Raw genomic sequence first — 21240 nt, 5'->3', positions numbered from 1 at the left:
ACAAAACCCCATGACCCGCCCTAGCAGCCTGTCTGCACTGCTCAGAAAACTTCATATCTGACTGCACAATTACTCCCAGGTCTTTTTCATTTTCTACCACCTTAAGTGTAGTACCACACAGTTGGTACGTTTCTCTGGGGTTACTTCTACCCATATGCAGTACTTTGCATTTGTCAAGGTTGAACTTCAGTTGCCACTTCTTAGCCCATCTGCCCAAATTATCTAGATCCTGTTGCAGTAGCACACTGCCATTACTGTCATTAACAACCCTGCCAACCTTTGTGTCATCTGCAAACTTCGACATTAAGCCTGATATACCTTCATCAATATCATTGATAAATACACAAAACAACAGTGGACCCAACACCGAACCCTGTGGGACTCCACTAATAACATTAGTCCACGAAGAGCAGCATCCACTGATTACCACCCTCTGTCTTCTCCCACTTAACCATCCTTTTATCCATTGTAGCAACTTACCCTTAATACCATTCTGCTCCAATTTGTACAGTAGTCTTCCATGCGCAACAGTGTCAAAAGCTTTCCTGAAATCCAAGTATATGATATCAAAATTATTTTTTGCATCCAGTTCCTTTGTGACCACATCATAATAACCAATGAAATTTGTCAGACAAGACTTTCCCTTAACAAACCCATGCTGTGTTTGAATTATTGCTGCAGTCTTGTCTAGATGATCCTGCAATGCATCTTTAACCAGCGACTCCATTATTTTACCTGGAACAGAAGTTAAACTAACTGGTCTGTAATTACTCGTGTCACCCTTCGATCCACCTTTGTGAATTGGGGACACATTTGCACATCTCCAGTCCGTGGGAACCTCCCCTGAGTCCAAGGATGCTCTCATAATTATGGCTAAGGGTTTGCTTAGTTGCTTTGCCGCCTCCTTTAAAATAACTGGATAGATCCCATCCACCCCAGGTGCCTTTCTTATGTTTAACTTCAACAATTTCTCCTCCACTTTGCTCTCAGTTATTACAAAATCATTAAGCACACTGCTACAATTTGATAACCTTCTTCCATTTTCAAATTGTAATAATTCCTCACGTGTGAATGTAGATGCAAAATACTCATTCAATTTGTTTGCTATCTGAGCAGGATCATCAACAGTCGAACCATCGATGTCAAGTGGACCAATCATATTCATCTCCTTCCTTTTAGAGTTTATATAAGTAAAGAAATCCTTGCTGTTTTTCTTAGCATCTTTTGCCAAAGATTTCTCGTAATCCGCCTTCGCCTGCCGAACCTCCTTTGTGACCTGATTACAGACTAGCTTATATCTGCCACAGGCTTCTGCTTCACCTGATAATTTATATGCATCCCATGCATTTTTCTTCTCTGTAACGAGTCTCATTAGTTCATTTGATAACCATTTAGGCCTAAACCTTGAACGATATTTCTTAATCGGTATGTAAAGTCTAGTAGCTTCCACGATTAATTCTTTGAATGCTTCCCACTTAGAATTTACTGTTTGTAACATCGTCAGTTGATCCCACTGTACAGAATTTAAAAACTGTCTGAGACCACTGTACTCCCCTTTACGGAAGCAAAAACCCTTTCCTTTACCCCTGACGGTAGTTACCTCTTTGAGTAAATCCCACTTCAGCACACTGTGATCACTGCCACCTAGTGGTTCCTTTATCTGCAAATTCTTAATACACGAATGATCACTGCTGATAACCAGATCAAGAGTGTTACTTTCTCTGGTTGCCTCTCGAACATGCTGCTGCAGAAAACAATCATCCAATAAATCCACAAAAGTCTGACTAGTGTGTGAGTGACCAACCCACAAGTTCCAGTCAATATCTGGGAAGTTAAAATCCCCCATTATAAGACATTCTGATTTACTGGCCCACTCTATTTCTCTGTACAATTGTTCATTGTACTCATTCAAGTCATTAGGCCTATAACACACTCCTACTCTTATTTTTCCTTTCGCAGTGCTTATCTCACACCAAACTGACTCAACAGAGCACTGTTCATCTATATTAACTGGGTGCACTTCCTTTGATTTTATGTTTTTCTTAATTAACAGCATAACACCCCCTCCCTTTCTGTCCTGTCTATCCTTTCTGTACACATTGTACTCCCCAAATTCCAGTTCTGCATACCTTATATCTTTGTGACACCACGTCTCTGCTATCCCAACAATATCCGCCTTTGATGTCTTGACCAACACTTCAAATTCATCAAATTTATTTACTATACTTCTAGCATTGGTATACATGCAAGCATACATGCTCCTATGCCTATTCCTTGTTACCCTAACACATCCCATATACCCAACTATTCCATGATGACTGCCATCCGTCCCTGAAACCCCCAACACCCCTCGCTCCAGGTCGCTTCTTATTCTAATAGAAGTTGTGCAAGAATCACCTTCACCTCTGCCTGCGGTTACTGTTAAACTATTAGTCTTTGTATCCCCCCAGACTAGCAGTTTTCCGACCCACCTAACACTGCCTCGATAGCATCAGCAAATATTCTTGCACCCTTTCTATTTAAGTGTATCCCATCCCTGTAGAAGCAATCTCTCCTGTTAACAAGTACAGTCCAGGCTGAAAAAAATTCTACCCCTTGAGCCTTGCACAATCTTTCCAGGGCCGAATTGATCGACAAGGCTCTCATCATATACTCCCTCCTATCGTGTCTGGGCAGAATTGCAGACACTTTCAAATTCAACCCTATTTCACGGCTTTTTTTCAACAGTGACCGGTACTTGTTGAGTAATTCCGCCGGTCTCCTACTCTTAATATCATTAGTGCCAACGTGTACAACTATATCACCTTATGCAGGGTACAGTGTGAATTCATTGGTTCTCAGTGATGGTATGGAGGATACCCATCATAATGGAGCTGCTGATTCTTCTGGGAGATTGGAATGCCAACCTTTATTCTTTTAATAGATTATGAGAATTTACTCGGATAATTTCCCTCTAACAATAATTTACAGAATGCATTCCAGATGATAACCTAGCCAGAACTTTGCAAATGGGTGTATCATAACTGCAAACAAGTTCGGTATAGATTTGAACATGCATGTGAGCCAGAATTCAAATCTTTGAAGCCACAAAATACAGACTATACAAAATCTCTTGATGCTGTAAAATGCTTGTAAGCAGCAGTAGATGCAAACTCATCTACTCTCTGATCATAATGTTTTATTTATTTATTTACTTAAAAGTTTGTCAGTTAAATCTAGATCCTAATAAAGGCAGAAGAAATGCAGAAATAGAATACTAATAAGGATGCTATAACCTGACTGTTAGATGGTGCTGGTTATTTAAAACCTCTTCAATATGGACTTACACTCTACGATTGTACACTGTACGAATGTAGTGCGTGCAGGTCATTATGATCATGTTTGTGAATTGAATTTTATTTCTATTAAACGGAAATTCTAATAAGCAAAAATAGGAGGAATATTATCCACAGGCTATAAAAGTAAAGATATAAAGCACAAATTTACACTTTATTAACTTACCAATTAACAAAATTAAATGATATGTGAAAATGGGAAGAATATTTTTCACAGGTTAGCAAAGCAAAAATAAATTTATGCTTACTCATAGCTTAATTAATACTGTAATATGTATATACTAACTAATTGATATTTATGCTCATTGCTCCCCCTTTTTTTGGTTGTAAAATTTAAAACAGTAAAAAAGATAAGCAATCAAGAACAAAGAACACTGCATGCACAAATTGCAACTAACACGATGTGTGCAAGTGAGATACAGAGTAACAAGTTTATGAAGCTTAAAAAATAGGAATGAAGAGAAGATTCTGAAAATTTATGTTCTTCATATGATTGAAGATTTCATTTCACCATAATAACATAAAATCCCACAGAATTCCAGATATCAGTATTACTGCAAATGCAATAAGATTGAGTTTAAAATCTTCAAAAAATGACATGCCCAGTACAAATTGTCTTAAATTTTCTCACACAACCACCACCTTTTATTTGTAATTCTAAGCACAATTTATAATAGATGACAGTACAAAAATGGCTCTGAAATTAAAGGATGAGATCACACCTGTTTACCTCAGTTATCATATTTAGGCTTACAAAAATCAAAATTGAATTTCTATCAAATTCAGATCAAGTAATTGATAAAACCAAATCAAAAAATATATACAGAACATAATTTTTCATCAAAAAGAAACCAAGAATGTATTTTTTATTTACAATATATGTTTTTAAAATTCTGATTTCATTTTTTGACAATAATTTTACTCTGATGTTGGAAAATAAAACCAAAATAAGAATAAATTAAGACATATTTTAATATTTATCTATAAAGATCAAATTTTTACAAAATTTCAAAAATTCCACAAAAAACTTGCTCCACAGAGCCTGTTACTATCAAAAATTTACTATTTTAAAGACAGGGGGCAAACTCGGTCACATAGCTGCCAACTTTTAACGCTTGAAAAATTGGAGAACGGGAAACTATAAGAAGGGAGAAAATGGTTTTTCTGGGAAAAAATATAATGCCTTTCAGCTCACATACTAGGATGGACTGCTACGGAAAGTTGCAAAGAAAGTGATTCTGTGACTTTTCAATCATATATGCAGTGTTAACTACATATATGATTGACACGGATGTAGTTAACTCTTTAAATGTAGCTAAATGTATTGCAGTCCTGTTTGCATGCACTAAAAAATTACCAAGTTCCAGGGGTATAAACCCTGTCTCTCTGTCTGAAAATGGCTGACTATAATTCCAAGTGAAAAGGGAATTCATCCAAATTTTTGATTTTCACGAAGCTGAAGATCAGGTAACTGTAAGCAGAAGGAAAACAGGAGATTTTTTTTGGCAAAAACATGAAAAAAAAAAAAAGAAAAGTAAAGCAGAAGTTTTTCAGAAAAAGCAAAAGGTTTTTCAAGTATGTGGCAACAGAAATTAAATTTTGACATGTATTTTATATCAAAATATAGTCATAGGACTTTTCATACAGTATGCTTTCAAACTTTACGATTTACTCAGAATTTAACTTTTTGTATATTTGTTTGGATTATGACTGCTTCAAAAAAAGATACTGTTGCAGACTATTCTCCTTCAGAAATGCTGAGTAGTAAAAGTTTTATTTATAACAGTGGTTCTACTTTCTATACTCCAAGAGCATTTTGAAAGCCTAACCAGAAAGAGAAGATCTGAACTCAGTTTTTGGTTTCTCATCTGGATGAACATCCTCTCACACTTACATTAATATGAGGCATTGTCATATTAATGCTTGGATAATTTGGATAATTTGTTGTATTTCAAATATTGTAAACTTCCATAGAAAATTTTTCAAATTTGAAAATGTACTGCCAATTGATGAAAGTTGTGCTATCATTTATAATATCTGTATTCAACTTTTATATTATCAAACTTTATATAATTAATAACATCTGTATGATTTATATCAACTTTTAACCCTTAAGGCCATCTATTTTGGCAGGGTCCAGACCATGTCAATATAGATTGCCTTAAGGGTTAAAAGTTAATTGCTCCACAAACCTGGCAGTAGAAATGCCTATGACTAAGTCAGAATCATTCATTTGGTTTAGTCTACCATGGTAAACAACTTTCAAAATGGAAGCAAATGATTTAACTGTTATTATAAAAAAAATTGCGCATTGCAGTCATCAACATATCTAGAAATAACAATCTCAATACACAGTGAGATACATTAGATTGAACAGCTGCATTCATTTTATCAAACAATGGTACAACATATAAAAGAAGTAAAATCACATGCTATCAATAATGATCCTTTGTTTCCACCTAGAAAAAGAGTCAGTCTTTCTCAAGACAGTAAAAGGAACAGATCCAAGTTATGTAACCACAGAGAATGAAGCAAGCTCTGTAAGAACTTTTATTTTCCTTCACTTTAAGCCCAGATTTTTATTTTTATTCTTTTAATTCCTTTCCAAACATTTTAATTACTTCCAAATATATAGTTTTACTTTTAAGCAAATTCAAGATTTTTCATGTATAACTGTTAGCTTCTCAGACCATTAAATTGGCAGTTTCAGTAAAATATAAAATTTTATTCTCTTCTTTTGTATCCCATGCAGCGAAACATTATTGTTCCAGCACTGTAATTTAATATTTCACTGAAAAGGAAAGAAAACAAAGAAAAAGAAAACAAAAAACAACTGCATATATCAATACCTTGGTAACTGGCCATTGTCTGAAAACTATTAGTAGCAACATCAAAAGATTTATGCAAATTTGGCTTCTCTGGAACAAGTGGCTGTATATCCATTTTGCTTGTTGTTCTACAAAGGAATAATGAGAAAAGTAATTTAAAAAAAAATACACTTAAGTCTAACAAAACATTTCCATGAATTCTGTTTAATAAGAGTAACATAATGATAACAAAATGTCTGCTGCCATGAGTGAATTAAATAAAAAGCATTTTTTCTTGTAACACATTCAAGCTATGTTCAAACTAGAATTTATTTTTTCTGTCAAGGTAAAAGGGACCTTTGGTCAATATATGTAAAAAGGAGATAAGGCTAGCAGTGTGCACAATTTACTCATCACAGCTTCTGGAACAACCTTCCTTCATGCATATTTCCTGAAAATTATAATCTACAGAAATTCAAGTATAACGTCAACAAATATCTTCTTTCATTTTTTTTTTTTTTATTCTTTTATTAAATATATAAAATTAAATATACTTAGGGTTTTCATAAAAAAAAAAAAATTATTGGAGATGAACAAATCCTAAATACAGGTTCTTATGTTCCCATGGTTTTTCTACAGTTTGTCTTTAGCAAATATTTGATCCTGGCATTCCATCTGGCCTAAAACATGCTGCTCTTTCCAAGGATAAAAAAAAAAAATTCAACAATATTTCTGAGCCTGCCTCTAAGATGCTGGCATAGATTTTATATGATACACAAAGGAGTGAAATTCTGTAATTTCCACAATCAACTTTATTGTGCACACCAGAATAATCAGTGTCCTCGTCCAATCTTCTGGAACTTGTCCTTCAGAAAATTACCTCTGAATATCTAATGTAACCACAATGACACTAATTTTTCCTTCAGCTTTCAACATATAAGACCTGTTTGTTACTTGGTTTTTAGGAGCATCAGCAACTAAGGCCATATTGCTCAGGGGATGTGGCGGTGGTCATTCCCTGACCTTTCCGCATCCTCCGTATTTGGTCACAGGCTCGAAGCCCGGTCTAATCAAGAAGCGTGTGCTACGCACTGCTGCTCCTGCCCACCTGGTTACGGAGGTGCCATATATAAGACCTAATTTTGTTTTACATCTGCTGCTTCCCAAATTTGTTATTTTTCAATAATCCTTTCTACCTCAATAATAGCGAGTATCTAAAATTTCCCCCATTTCAAACTCTTCCTCTCCTTTAGTGATGGCTACAGCTTCTTCATTTGGCAAATCAAAATAGTTACTCCATATGTCTAAAATATCCTTCTCTTCTGTTTTAACATTTCCCCTATCATTTACCTTTACTTGATGACAAAGTATGTTAACATTAATAACGTACTTTGTCATCAAGTAAAGTATGTTATTATTAATATTAGTCATATGGTGCTTCCTTGCACCATATTAGTCATATGGTGAAAGGAAGCCAAGTGGCTTTCCTACACAAAAAAAAAAGAAAAAATAATAATAATAAAACAAACCACCTATTTTACCCCCTCCTAACATAAGTACCTATAAAACTGACCTTTGAATCTCCCCAAGATGTCAGACTCAACCACCCATGGAGGTAACTTATTCTAGTAATCAACAACTCTCTGGCTAAAAGAAAACTTCCTGCAATCCAGTCTAAACCTCTTCCCTCATGATCTAAATTTATGGCCCCTAGTTCTAGAATCATTTATAAAGTGAAAATTTCACCTTTATTCGTTTTACTTTCTTCCCTCAGAACCTTGTATACCTCAATCAGGTGTCCTCTAAAGTGCCTGCCCGGTCAACAATACTCTGCAGCCCACATATTCCAAGTCTTTCCTTATGTGGATGTCCCTTACCCAATTGCACCAGGTGGTTTGCTGTTTTTGGTTAATGTCTTTCTTTAGGCCTTCGTTCTTGAACACAGTGTTCTAAGTGTGGCCTTACGATTGCCTTATACAGTGGGATTACAGCATCCCTATTATCTACACACAAATGTACAATAAACCATCAATAGGACACCATGGGCATACTGTAACTCCCAAATCCCATTCTTCCTCTACTGTTTTTGATTAAATCCCACCAAGTATAAGTTATTTTGGGGTTGCTAGTCCCAAGTGTAAGAACCTGCGTTTTGTTGTATTAAAACTTAGCTGTCACCTTTCTGACAATCCTGGAGCTAATTAAGTTGTCCTGCTTGGTGTTTATTATTAACTACTTTATATCCCTTTATCAATATTATTAAGAAATTCAAAAACAAGAGTGGTTCCAGTACTGATCCACAGGGACCCCTGCTTCTTATGCTGACCAAATCTGAAGACTAACCATTAATTACAACTCTGCCTCCTATACTGCAGCCACTCTGTGATCAATCTAAGGATTCTTCCATGCTCCAGATCAGAGATATATGGTACTAAGTCTGCTTTGCTGAAATACAAGCAAACATTGTCAAAATCATTTCCTACATCCAAAAGTAGCAAAGAAAAGTACAGTCAGTTCTGCTATAATGCACATTTTTATAACATGAATTTGCTCCAATGTGACTGATATGTTAGGGAACAATGCGAGTAAAACGCGATATTCGCATTGGCTCATGCACGATTTCATCTGCAAGTAACACCAGGTGAATGCAAAACCCCAGCACCTGCGCAGCAATACATACAAGTTTACGAAACTTAAAAAATATCAAATGTGTGAGACCAGTCTGCCTGAAGTCAGACAGACTGGTTAATAGTTACCCACTTCACCCTTAGAACTGCCTTTATGTATTGGCAATACATTGGCACCTCTCCAAACAAAGGAAATTTTCCCGAGTCCAGAGATGCCCTAATAATTAAACTTAATGGTTCAATGCACTCTCTAGCCACACCCCTCAACTTCCAGGATTTCATAATTGACCCAGCGAGTAGTACTAAAACAGAAAAAGTCCGATTAGGCCTACCTACTTTGGGAGTGGCAACAAAGATGGACCGATACAACAAAAGGAGAAATTACAAGAAAATTCCTCCCCGACCTCAGCAAAATATGCCCCAAGCAACCGGCCTGGTACTTTCCGGGGAAGCACCTGACTTGGCTCCTTACTGGTCATGGGCCCCTTTAAGGAGAAGCTGCTCGGGTTCGGCCTTGTTGAGGACCCCAACTGCACGTGTGGGGAGGTCGAGAACTGGAATCACTTGGTCTACGACTGTCCAGAATATGAAGATCTCAGAGGCATCCTGATTACAAAGATACACTACCTTCCTAAAGGACTGGAATCCCACTTCATTGACACAAGAGGAATACAGAGCACTTTCTCAATATGCGCAGGACCTCTTCGAGAAGAGAAAACTGCTAATTACCATAAATCGTGTCTGACGAAAGGCCATCACAAGTTAAACTGTACAAGACCATAAAATACTATACAGAGAAAACCCTGACAAGAAAGTGAAAAACACAAGGACGGGGCTTACCCCATGAGCGACTGGACTGAAATCGACTCGACATTGAAGAAAAGAGACTTAACGCAGCACAGCTGCCAAATGCCATTTGGCGACTTGAAGAGGGCGCCCTAGCCTCCTTCATCTTTAATATCCCTATCCCCGGTGGGGGGAGGAGACAGTCTTACTGTCTCCTCCCCTCCTTGCCATTCCCACTTTCCCTTCTGGTGGGGCATGGGCATGTCCCACTGTGACTTGGGGTTGCCTCCTCTCTCGACTCCATACTTCTGTCTTTTCTCCTCCCAGGCTTCAGTCTCCCCACACACATATGTAAGCAAATGCCCTACACGTTGGAACTGATTTAATCATCTCCAAATTACGTTTTTCGCCCATACATTCGGCCTTTCAAAAATTTCGCGTTATTCCTCATCGAATTTACCAAATATATATATATATATATATATATATATATATATTATTATTATTTTTTTTTTTTTTTTTTTAAGGTCCTAGCCGCCGAAATCTCAGGAAATTAAGCGGCAGGACCTGCCAGAGTAAATCTTAGTCTTCTGGTGTTTCCTGGTCTGCCTCCACGGGGCGAAAGTGGGGCAACGTTGGGCCTCAGTAGGGGTCCAGGAGCTAAATGACCAGATGAACAACGGTACATGACACTACACATATACAATATCCATACACTTTTAAATCTCTGGCATTTCCCAGCGAACTGGTTCTCCCACAATGAAAGCAATGCGGAGATGGGGGGAAACCCCTGGTGCCGTTTGACCCTAAACACACTTTACCCCTCAAAATAACTGGGTGTTAGACTCCAACTCCAGGCATCTTATTTGCCTTCAGGCTCAAAAGTTTCTCTAATATATAATCTGAAATGTAAGTATTGGTAATTGCATGGTTTTCAGCTTCATTTGCACAGTTTTTCCTCACTATGAAAGGCCTTACTTCTGAAACATGTCAATGCAAAACACCTGTTCAATTTCCACAATATTAGCTATGTTAGTTAAGACCTTCCCATGCTCATCACACAAGGGTCCAATCTGATTCATTCTTCTCTTCTTAGTATTCACATATACGAAAAACTCCTTTTCCCCATTCTATGCTTTCTTAGCCAGTGATTTCTCATAATCTGTCTTTGCCAACTTAATCCTCTCCGTGGTATAATTACAGATCAACTTGTAGCTGCTACCAGTTTCAGTACTTTTCGTCACTCTGTAACCGTCCCATGCCATCCTTTTTTTGCTCTATTAGACTGACCAGCTCACTATTCAACCATCTTGGCATCCTCTTTGTGCCATATTTTCTTAATAGTATATATGTTTTCAAGGCTTCTGTGACCACAGTTTTAAAGGTGTACTATAATTCTAATGTATTCACACTCTATGCTGTTTCTTAAGTTGATAGAGGTCTTCAGTAGCACTTTCAGCCATCATGAACAACCACAAGGCAGGTAGAATAGGCCCATACATGGGAATGTCTTACAGTGTGAGACTTTTCACATATCGACCGGAACTTTAGGTTGGCTACTCACACAATAACAGAAATGTTTTAGATGGATGACTTTTTCTACAGCAGCAATATGTTACAGAGGCAGGAAAGAAAGCAATATTACTGACTGATTATCAGAAGTGACTCAATCGTGCAGGAAGAATATCCAGGTAAAGGAACCACTAGGTGGCCATGTTCATACTACTGATGTGGGATATACTTAAAGATCCGGGGATATGCGATGGTCATTCCCTGACCTTTCTGCATCCTCTGTATTTGGTGGTCATGGGCTTGAACCCCGGTCTAATCAAGAAGAGTGTGCTACGCACTGCTGCTCCTGCCCACCTGGCTACAGAAGCACCATATCAAATGATCTTCCCCTTACACTTGACAGGATAGCTCCTGTCAAGTGTAAGGGGAAGGGATTTTGCTTTTTTAAAGGCAACTACAATGGACTTAAGACAGTTTTTAAATTCCTTTCAGTGAAATCAACTGATGATGTTACCAACTTCAAATACTAAATGAGAAGCATTCAGAGAAGTTATCATAAAAAAAAAAAAAAAAGGTAAACTGCAGCCATTATTAACCCACTGCAGGATGGAAGCTTCCTCAACAATTCATGTTGATGGGAAGTTATCGTGGAAGCTACTAAATTTTGTATACCAACTAAAACATATTATTCAAGTTTAAGATCTAAATGGATATCACATGATGTTGTTGTTGTTGTTATTTGGTTTTTAGGAGCATTAGCAACTAAGGCCATATTGCTCTGGAGATATGCAGTGGTCATCCCCTGACCTTTCCGCATCCTCTGTACTTGGTGGTCACGGGCTCGAACCCCGGTCTAATCAAGAAGCGTGTGCTATGCACTGCTGCTCCTGCCCACCTGGCTATGGAGGTGCCATATCATATGAACTGATGTGACTAGTGGCAGAGAAGAAAAATGCATGAGATGACTGTAAATTAGCAGAAGACATGGAATCCTACAACAAGTACAAACTAGTCTGAAATCAGATCACTAAGGGAGTTAGACAAGCTAATGCAGATTATAAGCCCTTGGCTAAGAATGCAAAAAAAAGTAGTAAAGAATTCTTTTCTTATGTTACCACTAATGTTTCTTATATTAAGATTGGCCTATTAGATATGAATGGCATAACTATTTATGATCATGTTCAGGTTGCTGACAAACTAAAGAAATATTTTTCATCCACATTCATGCGAGAAGTTTATAGGGATGGAAATACCAGAAGTATAACAAGTTATAAATAGTAGGCGAATGATTTTGTGATAACTGAGAAGTGGAAGAGAAATTGCTGAAGCTAAAAGTAAATAAGGCACTTGGGGCTGATGGAATATTGAAAGCAGCAGCAACAGAGGTAAGCAAAGGCCATAAATATGAGAGCATCCATGGAAAGGACCTGGGGGTAATTGTGCAGGCAGATATGAAGTTTTCTGAACAGTGCAGACGGTCTGCAAGAGTAGCTCATGGTGTCTTGTCAATGATATACAGGAATTTTTCTAGCAGGGATGAGGAGGTGATTATCCCCTTGTATAAGGCAATGGTCAGGCCACATCTTGAATACTGTATACAGGTCTAGAGGCCTCATTTTAGGAAGGATGTAGAGTTGCTGGAGCGAGTGCAGAGAAGGGCAACATGATTAGTGAATGGAACAAAGAGTTGCTCTTACAAAGAAAGGCTTAAGTTTTGCAAATTACAGTGTCTGCAGACTAGGCACCTGCGAGGTGATCTGATTGAGGTGTATAAAGCCTTGAATGGTTTGAGCATGCTCAATGCTGACGGAATTCTTCCTCTTGCTCAGAATAATCACCTGAGAGAGTAAATTAATTCAAATTGAGGACAGACAATTGTAGGATATAGATTGTGTGGAAGTTTTCCTTTAGCCAGCATGTGGTTGATTGCTGGAACAAACTTCTATCTGTCATTGTAGAAGTTGATAGCTTAAATAGATTCAAGGCAGAACTAGACAAACATTTGGAGCAAGTGGATGGGTGAAATTAGAATTTTTTTTTTTTTTTTTTGGCTGATGCTATATAAGCTTGCTTTCTTGAATCATGTGCCTCTAACTAATGCTCTCTTCTTCTTCTTCTTTTTTTTTTTTTTTTGGCTGGTGCAGCATAAGCCTTAGGCTTCCTTGCACCATATGGCCATTACTAATTCAGGGGAAGTTTCTACAGATTCATCATCATCATCATCATCAGCCATTTTCAATCCTAAATTCTACAGATTAGAGGTGTGCAAATGTAGATCTGTAATTTTGACTTCTGTTCCAGGGAAGATAGTGGAGTCAGTGCTTTAAGAAGTACTGTAGAATCATCTTAACAGAAATGGAATTATCTGAAATCACAACAGAGTTTGTAAAGGGAGAGGGATCCTTTCTGACCAATCTAATTAGCTACTATGATACAGTAGCAAAAGAGCTGGATGCAAATAACAAATTTGATATCATATATTTAGATTTCAGTAAGCTTTTTACACTGCCCCACACATAAAGGGATGGTTGAGTGGGTAAAGAGCAAGGGTGGTTACTGATTGGCCTTGCTGTTTTTGGATTTCTGCTATTAGTGGAGTTCTGCAGGGTTCAGTGCTGGGGCCAATATTGTTTCTATATTTATTAATGATACTGATGAGGGCATATAAAGCTTAGTGTTTTAAGTTTGGAGATGATACTAAGGTTGGTAGGTTGGTTAATAACAGGAATCAAGGTATACTACTGCAGCAAGATTTAAAAAAAATTAGGCAGATGGACTGAGAGGTGGCAATTGAGGTTCGTCATTGGTAAATGCAAGGCACTGCATATGGGTAGCAGTAATTCCAAAATAATATACCAATTAGGTGATACCACACTCAAAGTGGTGAGAATGAAAAAGACTGAGCATTAATTGTATAGTACAGTGTGAAGTTTTTGAGCAGGCAGACAGGTTGTTAAGACAGTTCATGGGTTTCTTTCAATGATATACAGGAACTTTGCTAGCAGGAAAGGCAATGATTAGGTCACATCTTGAGTACAGCATATGTCTGAAGCCTCAATTTAGGAAAGATGTAGATTTCTTCAATAGGTGCAGAGAACAGCACTCATGTTCACTCCCTGCTAATGGTTTCTGTACTGTCAGCTCTATGAAGCCATCCAGTCCACAAGAGATGATCAGGTCTAGAATATTCTTGCTCCTAGTATTTTCTCTAACATGCTAATACAAATAACAAGCAATCAGCCAATTTAAAAATTTTGTTTTCCATGGTAAGCCTCCCTCCCACTTGCTCCAATCATTTAGTGGCAAATGGAAATTACCCATAAGAAAAATCAGTTTTGTTTCTCCATACCATTTTCCTGTAGAAGCTCTCATCCTAATCTTCACAGTCTTCTGTCTGTAGATTACTCCCACTCTCGTTATACCTTTGCTTCTGCATCTGCAAGAGCATTTGTTGCACTCAAGCTGCTTTTGATAAAAGGCATGACCCCACCACCACCCCTTCATAAATACATTGTATATACCATAATGAAACTCATCATCCTCTATTTTGGGGTGGCATATTTCTATTAGTCCTATTATGTCAGTATTAGTTGTGTTGTCCTAACCAGGACTTCAAATTTGCTCATTTGATCAAAAAGATTCCTAACATCAGTATAAATACAGTTAAGACTAAGTGTTCTTATATAGTTAACTACTCTGACAAACCTGTTAAGTTATCTAAGATTGTTTCCTTGCATTAGCTTCTTGCTGAATTGAAATGTCACTACTCCCAGAACATCTTGTCAAGCATAAGCATTACTTTGACCCATATCATCAGATGCAAAACTAAATTACCTTTGTGCCCCCCCCCCCAACTAGTAGTTTCCCTGAATTCTTTAAGGTATCTACAATGAAAATAGCATAAACTCATCACCGTCACTCAATTGTATCCTGCCTCTACAAAACAGATTCCTCATACCTACAAATGTGGGTCATGGTGATAACCCCCCCCCCAAATAAGCCTTTCAAAATCCCTCAGGCATTGAGTTAATTCACAAGGTTTTCAGCATACAGTTCTTCCTATCATGCCTGGGCAGAACTGCAGATACACACACACATTCTTACCTAAATGGTCCTATACTTTTCCAACAAATCATCAGAAATCTAACAATCTGTTGCACCCAGCAGACATACTTTAGTTTTAGCCCACCTATCCTTATTACAGAAAATGTTATTCACTTCCCTTATAATGGAATCTCCCAACAGGACTAAATTCTATTGAACCAGAGCAGTATGCCCTTGATTATTCTGTTCTAGAGCCCAAATCGTAGATGCATTACTTGGCAGGTTAATAAAATCTTGAGTCCCTGACAAGATTGCAAGGCCCTCAAATTCTTCTAGTTATGCACCAAGTTTCAACTTGAGATCAATACACTGCTTACATCAGGCACAAAGAAAAGGATCATCAACTGTGTGGCGATTATCAACCAGATCAAATTTTGAATATATGCCACAGACTGTGCAAACAATTAGCTTATGACCCATATGGGAATTGCCAATGGCTATTTCTGGTTGAGTCACATTATCCATGGATGAAGTAATCAAAGTGGATCTTGTCACAACCATTATTAAGATAAGAATTAAATTAGGAAATATTATAAAATAAACTTTACGCCTTAAATCAGCTAAAATTTAATCAGAATTAAAATATTGCAGTAATTAAACAGATACCAAAACTTTATCTACTCAACTTAAAAATTTAAGCTTACAAGATACTGAAAAGATAAGAATTAAATTTTCAAAATATTATAGGAAATAATGTCACAAAACTACTGAAATTGAATTTATAAAATTCAATTCAATAAAATTCAGAAAAGAAAGAGAATTAAAAGATAGTTAAACAAAAATTTGCCTGATAATCTTTTAATACTGTCTTCAGTTTTCCTGAAGGTTCTTCAGAGTTGTTGTCTCTAATTGCCAGCTCTCAGATGAATGAGCTGATTGGCAATGGATATTATTATTCTATGAAGAACAACATCCATTGCCATCCAACCACAAATCAAAGGTTTACAGCATTTCCTCATGGAGCATGTTTCTTTGAAATATATCTTCAGACAACTGATTTTAAATTAGTATTTTCATGATAACATAAAATTAAAAATCCAAAAAGTTATATTCTTGATTATTTTATCAACAAACACAAATTTAATTTTAATGTAGTAGGGACCTCCCAATTATATTATAATACTACTTATGCTGTTATTCTTCAAAATCTCTGAAATTATAATTAATTTTATTATAAACATAATAATACATTGTGAATAAAAGTTCTGACTGATTTTCACATTGTAAGGTAAGATCTATTTAAACAATTCTAAGTGTTAGCATTAACAATATTAGCATTAGCATATGATGCAAGAATACATAAATAATACACCACCTATAAATACATAAATAAAAAAGCTTATGCAGCATCAGCCAAAAAAAAAAAAAAAAACCCCTTCCATTTCACTCATTTACTCACTCCAAATGTTTGTCCAGCTCGGCCTTAAATTTATTTAAGCTATCAACTTCTACAACAAGAGATGGAAGTCTGTTCCACCAATCAACTACCCTCTGGCTAAAGGCAAATTTCTACACATCTATTCTACAACTGTCTTAGCATTAGCATTATTAGCATTAGTAGAGGCATATGATGCAAGAAAGCAAGCTTATTCAGCATCAGCCAAAAAAAAAAAAAAAAACACGCCACTCCCATTTCACCCCTCCGTTCGCTCGAAATACCTGTCCACTTGAGCCTTAAATTTGTTTAGGCTATCAACTTCAACAACAAGTGATGGAAGTCGGTTCCACCAACCAACCACCCGCTGGCCAAAGGCAAATTTCCGCACATCTATCCAACATCCGTCCTTCCTCAATTTGAATTTATGCCCTCTGAGCTGATTACTCTGAGCAAGATGAAGAATCCCATTGGCATTGAGCATGCTCAAACCATTCAAAGCCTTATACACCTCTATCAGATCACCTCGCTGGTGCCTAGTCTCCAGACTCTGTAATTTGCAAAACTTAAGCCTTTCTTCGTAAGAGCAACCCTTTGTTCCATTCACTAATCTTGTTGACCTTCTCTGTACCCGTTCCAGCAGCTCTACATCCTTCTTGAAATGAGGCCTCCAGACCTGTATACAGTACTCAAGATGTGGCCTAACCATTGCCTTATACAAGGGAATAATCACCTCCTTATCCCTGCTAGAAAAATTCCTGTATATCATTGACAAGACACCATGAGCTACTCTTGCAGCTCGTCTGCACTGCTCAGAGAACTTCATATCTGCCTGCACAATTACCCCCAGGTCCTTTTCATTCTCCACCACTGTCAGTGTAGTACCGCAGAGTTGATACGTTGCTCTGGGGTTACTGTTTCCCATATGTAGTACTTTACATTTGTCAATGTTAAACTTCATTTGCCACCTCTCAGCCCATCTGTTCAACCTTTCCAGATCCTGTTGCAGCAGCATAGCGTCAGTGGTGTCCTTAACAACCCTGCCAACCTTTGTATCATCTGCAAATTTGGACATTAAACTTGATATCCCATCATCAATATCATTCATAAACACCGAAAACAACAACGGACCCAACACTGAACCCTGAGGAACTCCACTAATAACATTAGTCCACGATGAGCAGTGTCCATTGATTACCACTCTCTGTCTTCTGCCACTCAACCATCCCCTTATCCATAGCAGCAATTTGCCTCCAATGCCACACTGCTCCAATTTGTGCAGCAGTCTTCCATGTGCAACAGTATCAAAAGCCTTTCTAAGATCCAAATATATAATATCAAAGTTATTCCCTGCATCCAGTTCTTTTGTGACTACATCATAGTATCCAATCAAATTGGTCAGGCAAGACCTGCCCTTAACAAAACCATGCTGCGTCTGAGCTATAACTGAATTCTTGTCTAGATGATCCTGCAGTGCTTCTTTAACCAGTGCCTCCATTAATTTACCTGGAACAGAAGTTAAACTAACAGGTCTATAATTACTTGTGTCAGCCTTTGATCCTCCTTTGTGAATTGGGGTTACATTTGCACATCTCTGGTCTATGGGTACCTCCCCTGAGTCCAAAGAAGCACTCATAATTATGGCTAGGGGTTTGCTTACCTCCTTTGCTGCCTCCTTTAATATAACTGGATAGATCCCATCCACCCCAGGTGCCTTTTTTATGTTTATCCTCAACAATCTCTCCTCCACTTTCCTCTCAGTTATTACAAAATCATCCAGCTCACTGCCAATGTTTACTTTACCTACATCATTCTCCTTCCTGAATAACTCCTCATGCGTGAATGTTGATGCAAAATACTCGTTTAGATTGTTAGCCACCTGAGCAGGATCCTCAACTGTTGAACCATCAATATCCAGTGGACCAATCTGATTCATCCCTTTCCTTCTTGAGTTTAAATAGGTAAAGAACTCTTTTCTGTTTTTCTTTGCATCCTTTGCCAAGGATTTTTCGTAGTCTGCCTTTGCCTGCCTAATCTCCTTTGTGACTTGGTTACAGACCAACTTATATCTATCATAGGCTTCCATGTCACCCATTAATTTGTATGTATCCCATGCATTTTTCTTCTCTGCCACATGTCTCATTAGTTCATCTGACAACCATTCAGGCCTAAACCTTGAACAATATTTCTTAGTTGGTATGTAAAGCCTGGTAGCCTCCAAGATTAGTTCCTTGAATGCTTCCCATTTTGAGTTTGCTGTTGGTAACATCATCAGTTGGTCCCACTGTATAGAATTTAAATACTGTCTCAGACCATCATAGTCGCCTTTACGAAAACGAAAACCCTTATTCCAACCACCTAGTGGTTCATTTATCTGCAGATTCTTAATGCATGAAGAATCACTACTGATAATCAGATCAAGAGTATTGCTCCCTCTTGTTGCCTCACGAACATGCTGATGTAGAAAACAATCATCCAATAAATCCACAAAAGCCTTGCTAGTGTGCGAGTGACTAACCCACAAATTCCAGTCAATATCTGGGAAATTAAAATCCCCCATTATAAGACTCTCTGATTTACTGGCCCACTGTATTTCCCTGTACAATATCTTATTATACTCATCAGAGTCATTAGGCCTATAGCACACTCCTACTCTCAATTTTGATTTCCCTATGCTTATGTCACACCAAACTGACTCGACACTGCCCTGTCCATTGATGTCGACTGGCTTCACTTCCTTGGACTTTATGTGTTTCTTAACTAATAGCATAACCCCTCCTCCCCTCCTGTCCTGTCTATCCTTCCTATACACATTGTATTCCCCAAATTCTAGTTCAGCATTCCTTATATCTGTGTGACACCACGTCTCTGATATCCCAACAATATCTGCCTTTGATGTTTTGAGCAATACCTCAAATTCATCAAATTTATTTACCAAACTCCTAGCATTGGTGTACACGCAGGTATACATGCACCTGTTTCTATTCTTGGCTACCCTAACACAACCCATGTGTTTACTTGTACCGCAATGACTCACAGCAGTCTCTGAAATATCCTGCATCTTGTTTTTCAGGCTTCTGCTCATTTCAATAGAAGGAGTGCAAGAATCACTTCCACCTCTGCCAGTGGCTACTGTTAATCTATTTGTCCTTGTATCCCCCCCGACTAGCAGTTTTCCGACCCACCTAACTCTTCCTCGACAGCATCAGCAAAAATTCTTGCACCCTTTCTATTTAAGTGTATCCCATCCCTGTAGAAGCAATCTCTCCTGTTAACAAGTACAGTCCAGGCTGAAAAAAATTTTACCCCTTGAGCCTTGCACAATCCCTCCAGGGCCGAATTGATCGACAAGGCTCTCAAATTCCGCCGGTCTTCTACTCTTAATATCATTAGTGCCAACGTGTACAACTATATCACCTTTTGTGCCCTTAAAAGATGATATCCGGCTCTACAACGTCATCAACCTTTGCCCCTGGCAGACATACCCTGGTCCTATTCCACATATCCTTTTTCTAGTCTTTCCTCAGTTTGAATCTATGCTTCCCTCAAGTTCTTAATCTGAGCAAGAGGAAGAAATGCCATCAGCACTAAGCTTGCTCAACCCATTCAAGGCCTTATACATGATGCAGGGAAGCAAGGTTCATACAGCACTGGAAAAAAAAAAAAAACTTCATTTCTTCACATTCCTTCAAATAATTTGTTCACACCCTTCTTAAATCTAGCTAAACTATCCACCTGCACAATGCTATACAGTAATTTATTCCAACCACTAATTACTTTTTTTTCTAAAAATTGATTACTCTATTCTGTAAACATTCTGCATTATTTAGTATGACTGATTACATTTGTATTTCTTTGTTATTTATGGTCAGAATGTTCTTCAGTGACTTGACCATCATCTCAAAATCAAATGGAATGAATGCCATGATCCAACTGAATGGCCTTAATGTTTCCCAAAATTTGATGCTTCCAGATTTTTTCTTGTGGAGTGTACTGAAGCGGTAGTGTATGATATGAAACCCAAAATCCATAATTGATGCCGCCAACTCTGACCAATCATAACTTTATAAAAATAAATGAAATAAAATACAAATAAAATAAATAAGTAAAATCGACTGTAAAGTATAGATTAAAATCGTTAAACCTGTACTACTATAAAACTGAATAAAATTACAAATAAAATAAAATAAATAAGTAAAATCGACCGTAAAGTATAGATTAAAATTGTTAAACCTGTATACTATAAAACTGAAGCTTTCAGCAGCATCTGCTGCCTTCCTCAACATAAGTAGTGCTGCATCAACAATTCATTTATAAAGCACAAGCCTTCCCAGCAGACCCAGGATGTACTATGGTACCTGCACATACTCCGTTTCCCATATGTTAGCACCAGAAGTGGCACGGGGGCCATACGACTTTAAAACATTCATCCCTATCCATGATAATGGTCTCAAACATTACACTAATCATACAACCCTTATCCCTATTCAAGCTATGATCACCCAAGGAACAAATCCTTAGGCTCTCCAGTAACTTCCAGTTCCAGAAACCCTCTACCTTATCTGTAATTATAGCTCCTTCGGCTGTTATACCATGTCTGGTTTCCCAGGCATGTTCCACCATGGTCGACCCCGAGACATTAGCCAACCTAAGTGCCCTACTATGCTCCCCCAGTCTATCGCATAATCTGCGCT

The 21240-nt window shown here is 37.7% G+C and overlaps 1 protein-coding gene across 1 annotated transcript in view; it reads right to left on the bottom strand.

Moving 5' to 3' along the window:
• The window catches only part of LOC150089873 (uncharacterized), a 228103-nt gene that overhangs the window by 28228 nt on the left and 178635 nt on the right, over positions 1-21240 (bottom strand). The window contains exon 13 of the mRNA XM_090390118.1: positions 6185-6291. Within this exon, the coding sequence (XP_090246244.1) occupies positions 6185-6291 (107 nt within the window). The remainder of the gene's footprint in view (positions 1-6184; positions 6292-21240) is intronic.

This window comes from Mastigoproctus giganteus, chromosome 2 (assembly GCF_048544385.1).
Source record: "Mastigoproctus giganteus isolate SK-2022 chromosome 2, ASM4854438v1, whole genome shotgun sequence".
Classification (NCBI taxonomy): Eukaryota; Metazoa; Arthropoda; class Arachnida; order Uropygi; family Thelyphonidae; genus Mastigoproctus; species Mastigoproctus giganteus.
The sequence above is the reverse complement of the archived record's forward strand: the minus strand, read 5'-3'. Positions and strand labels throughout refer to the sequence as shown.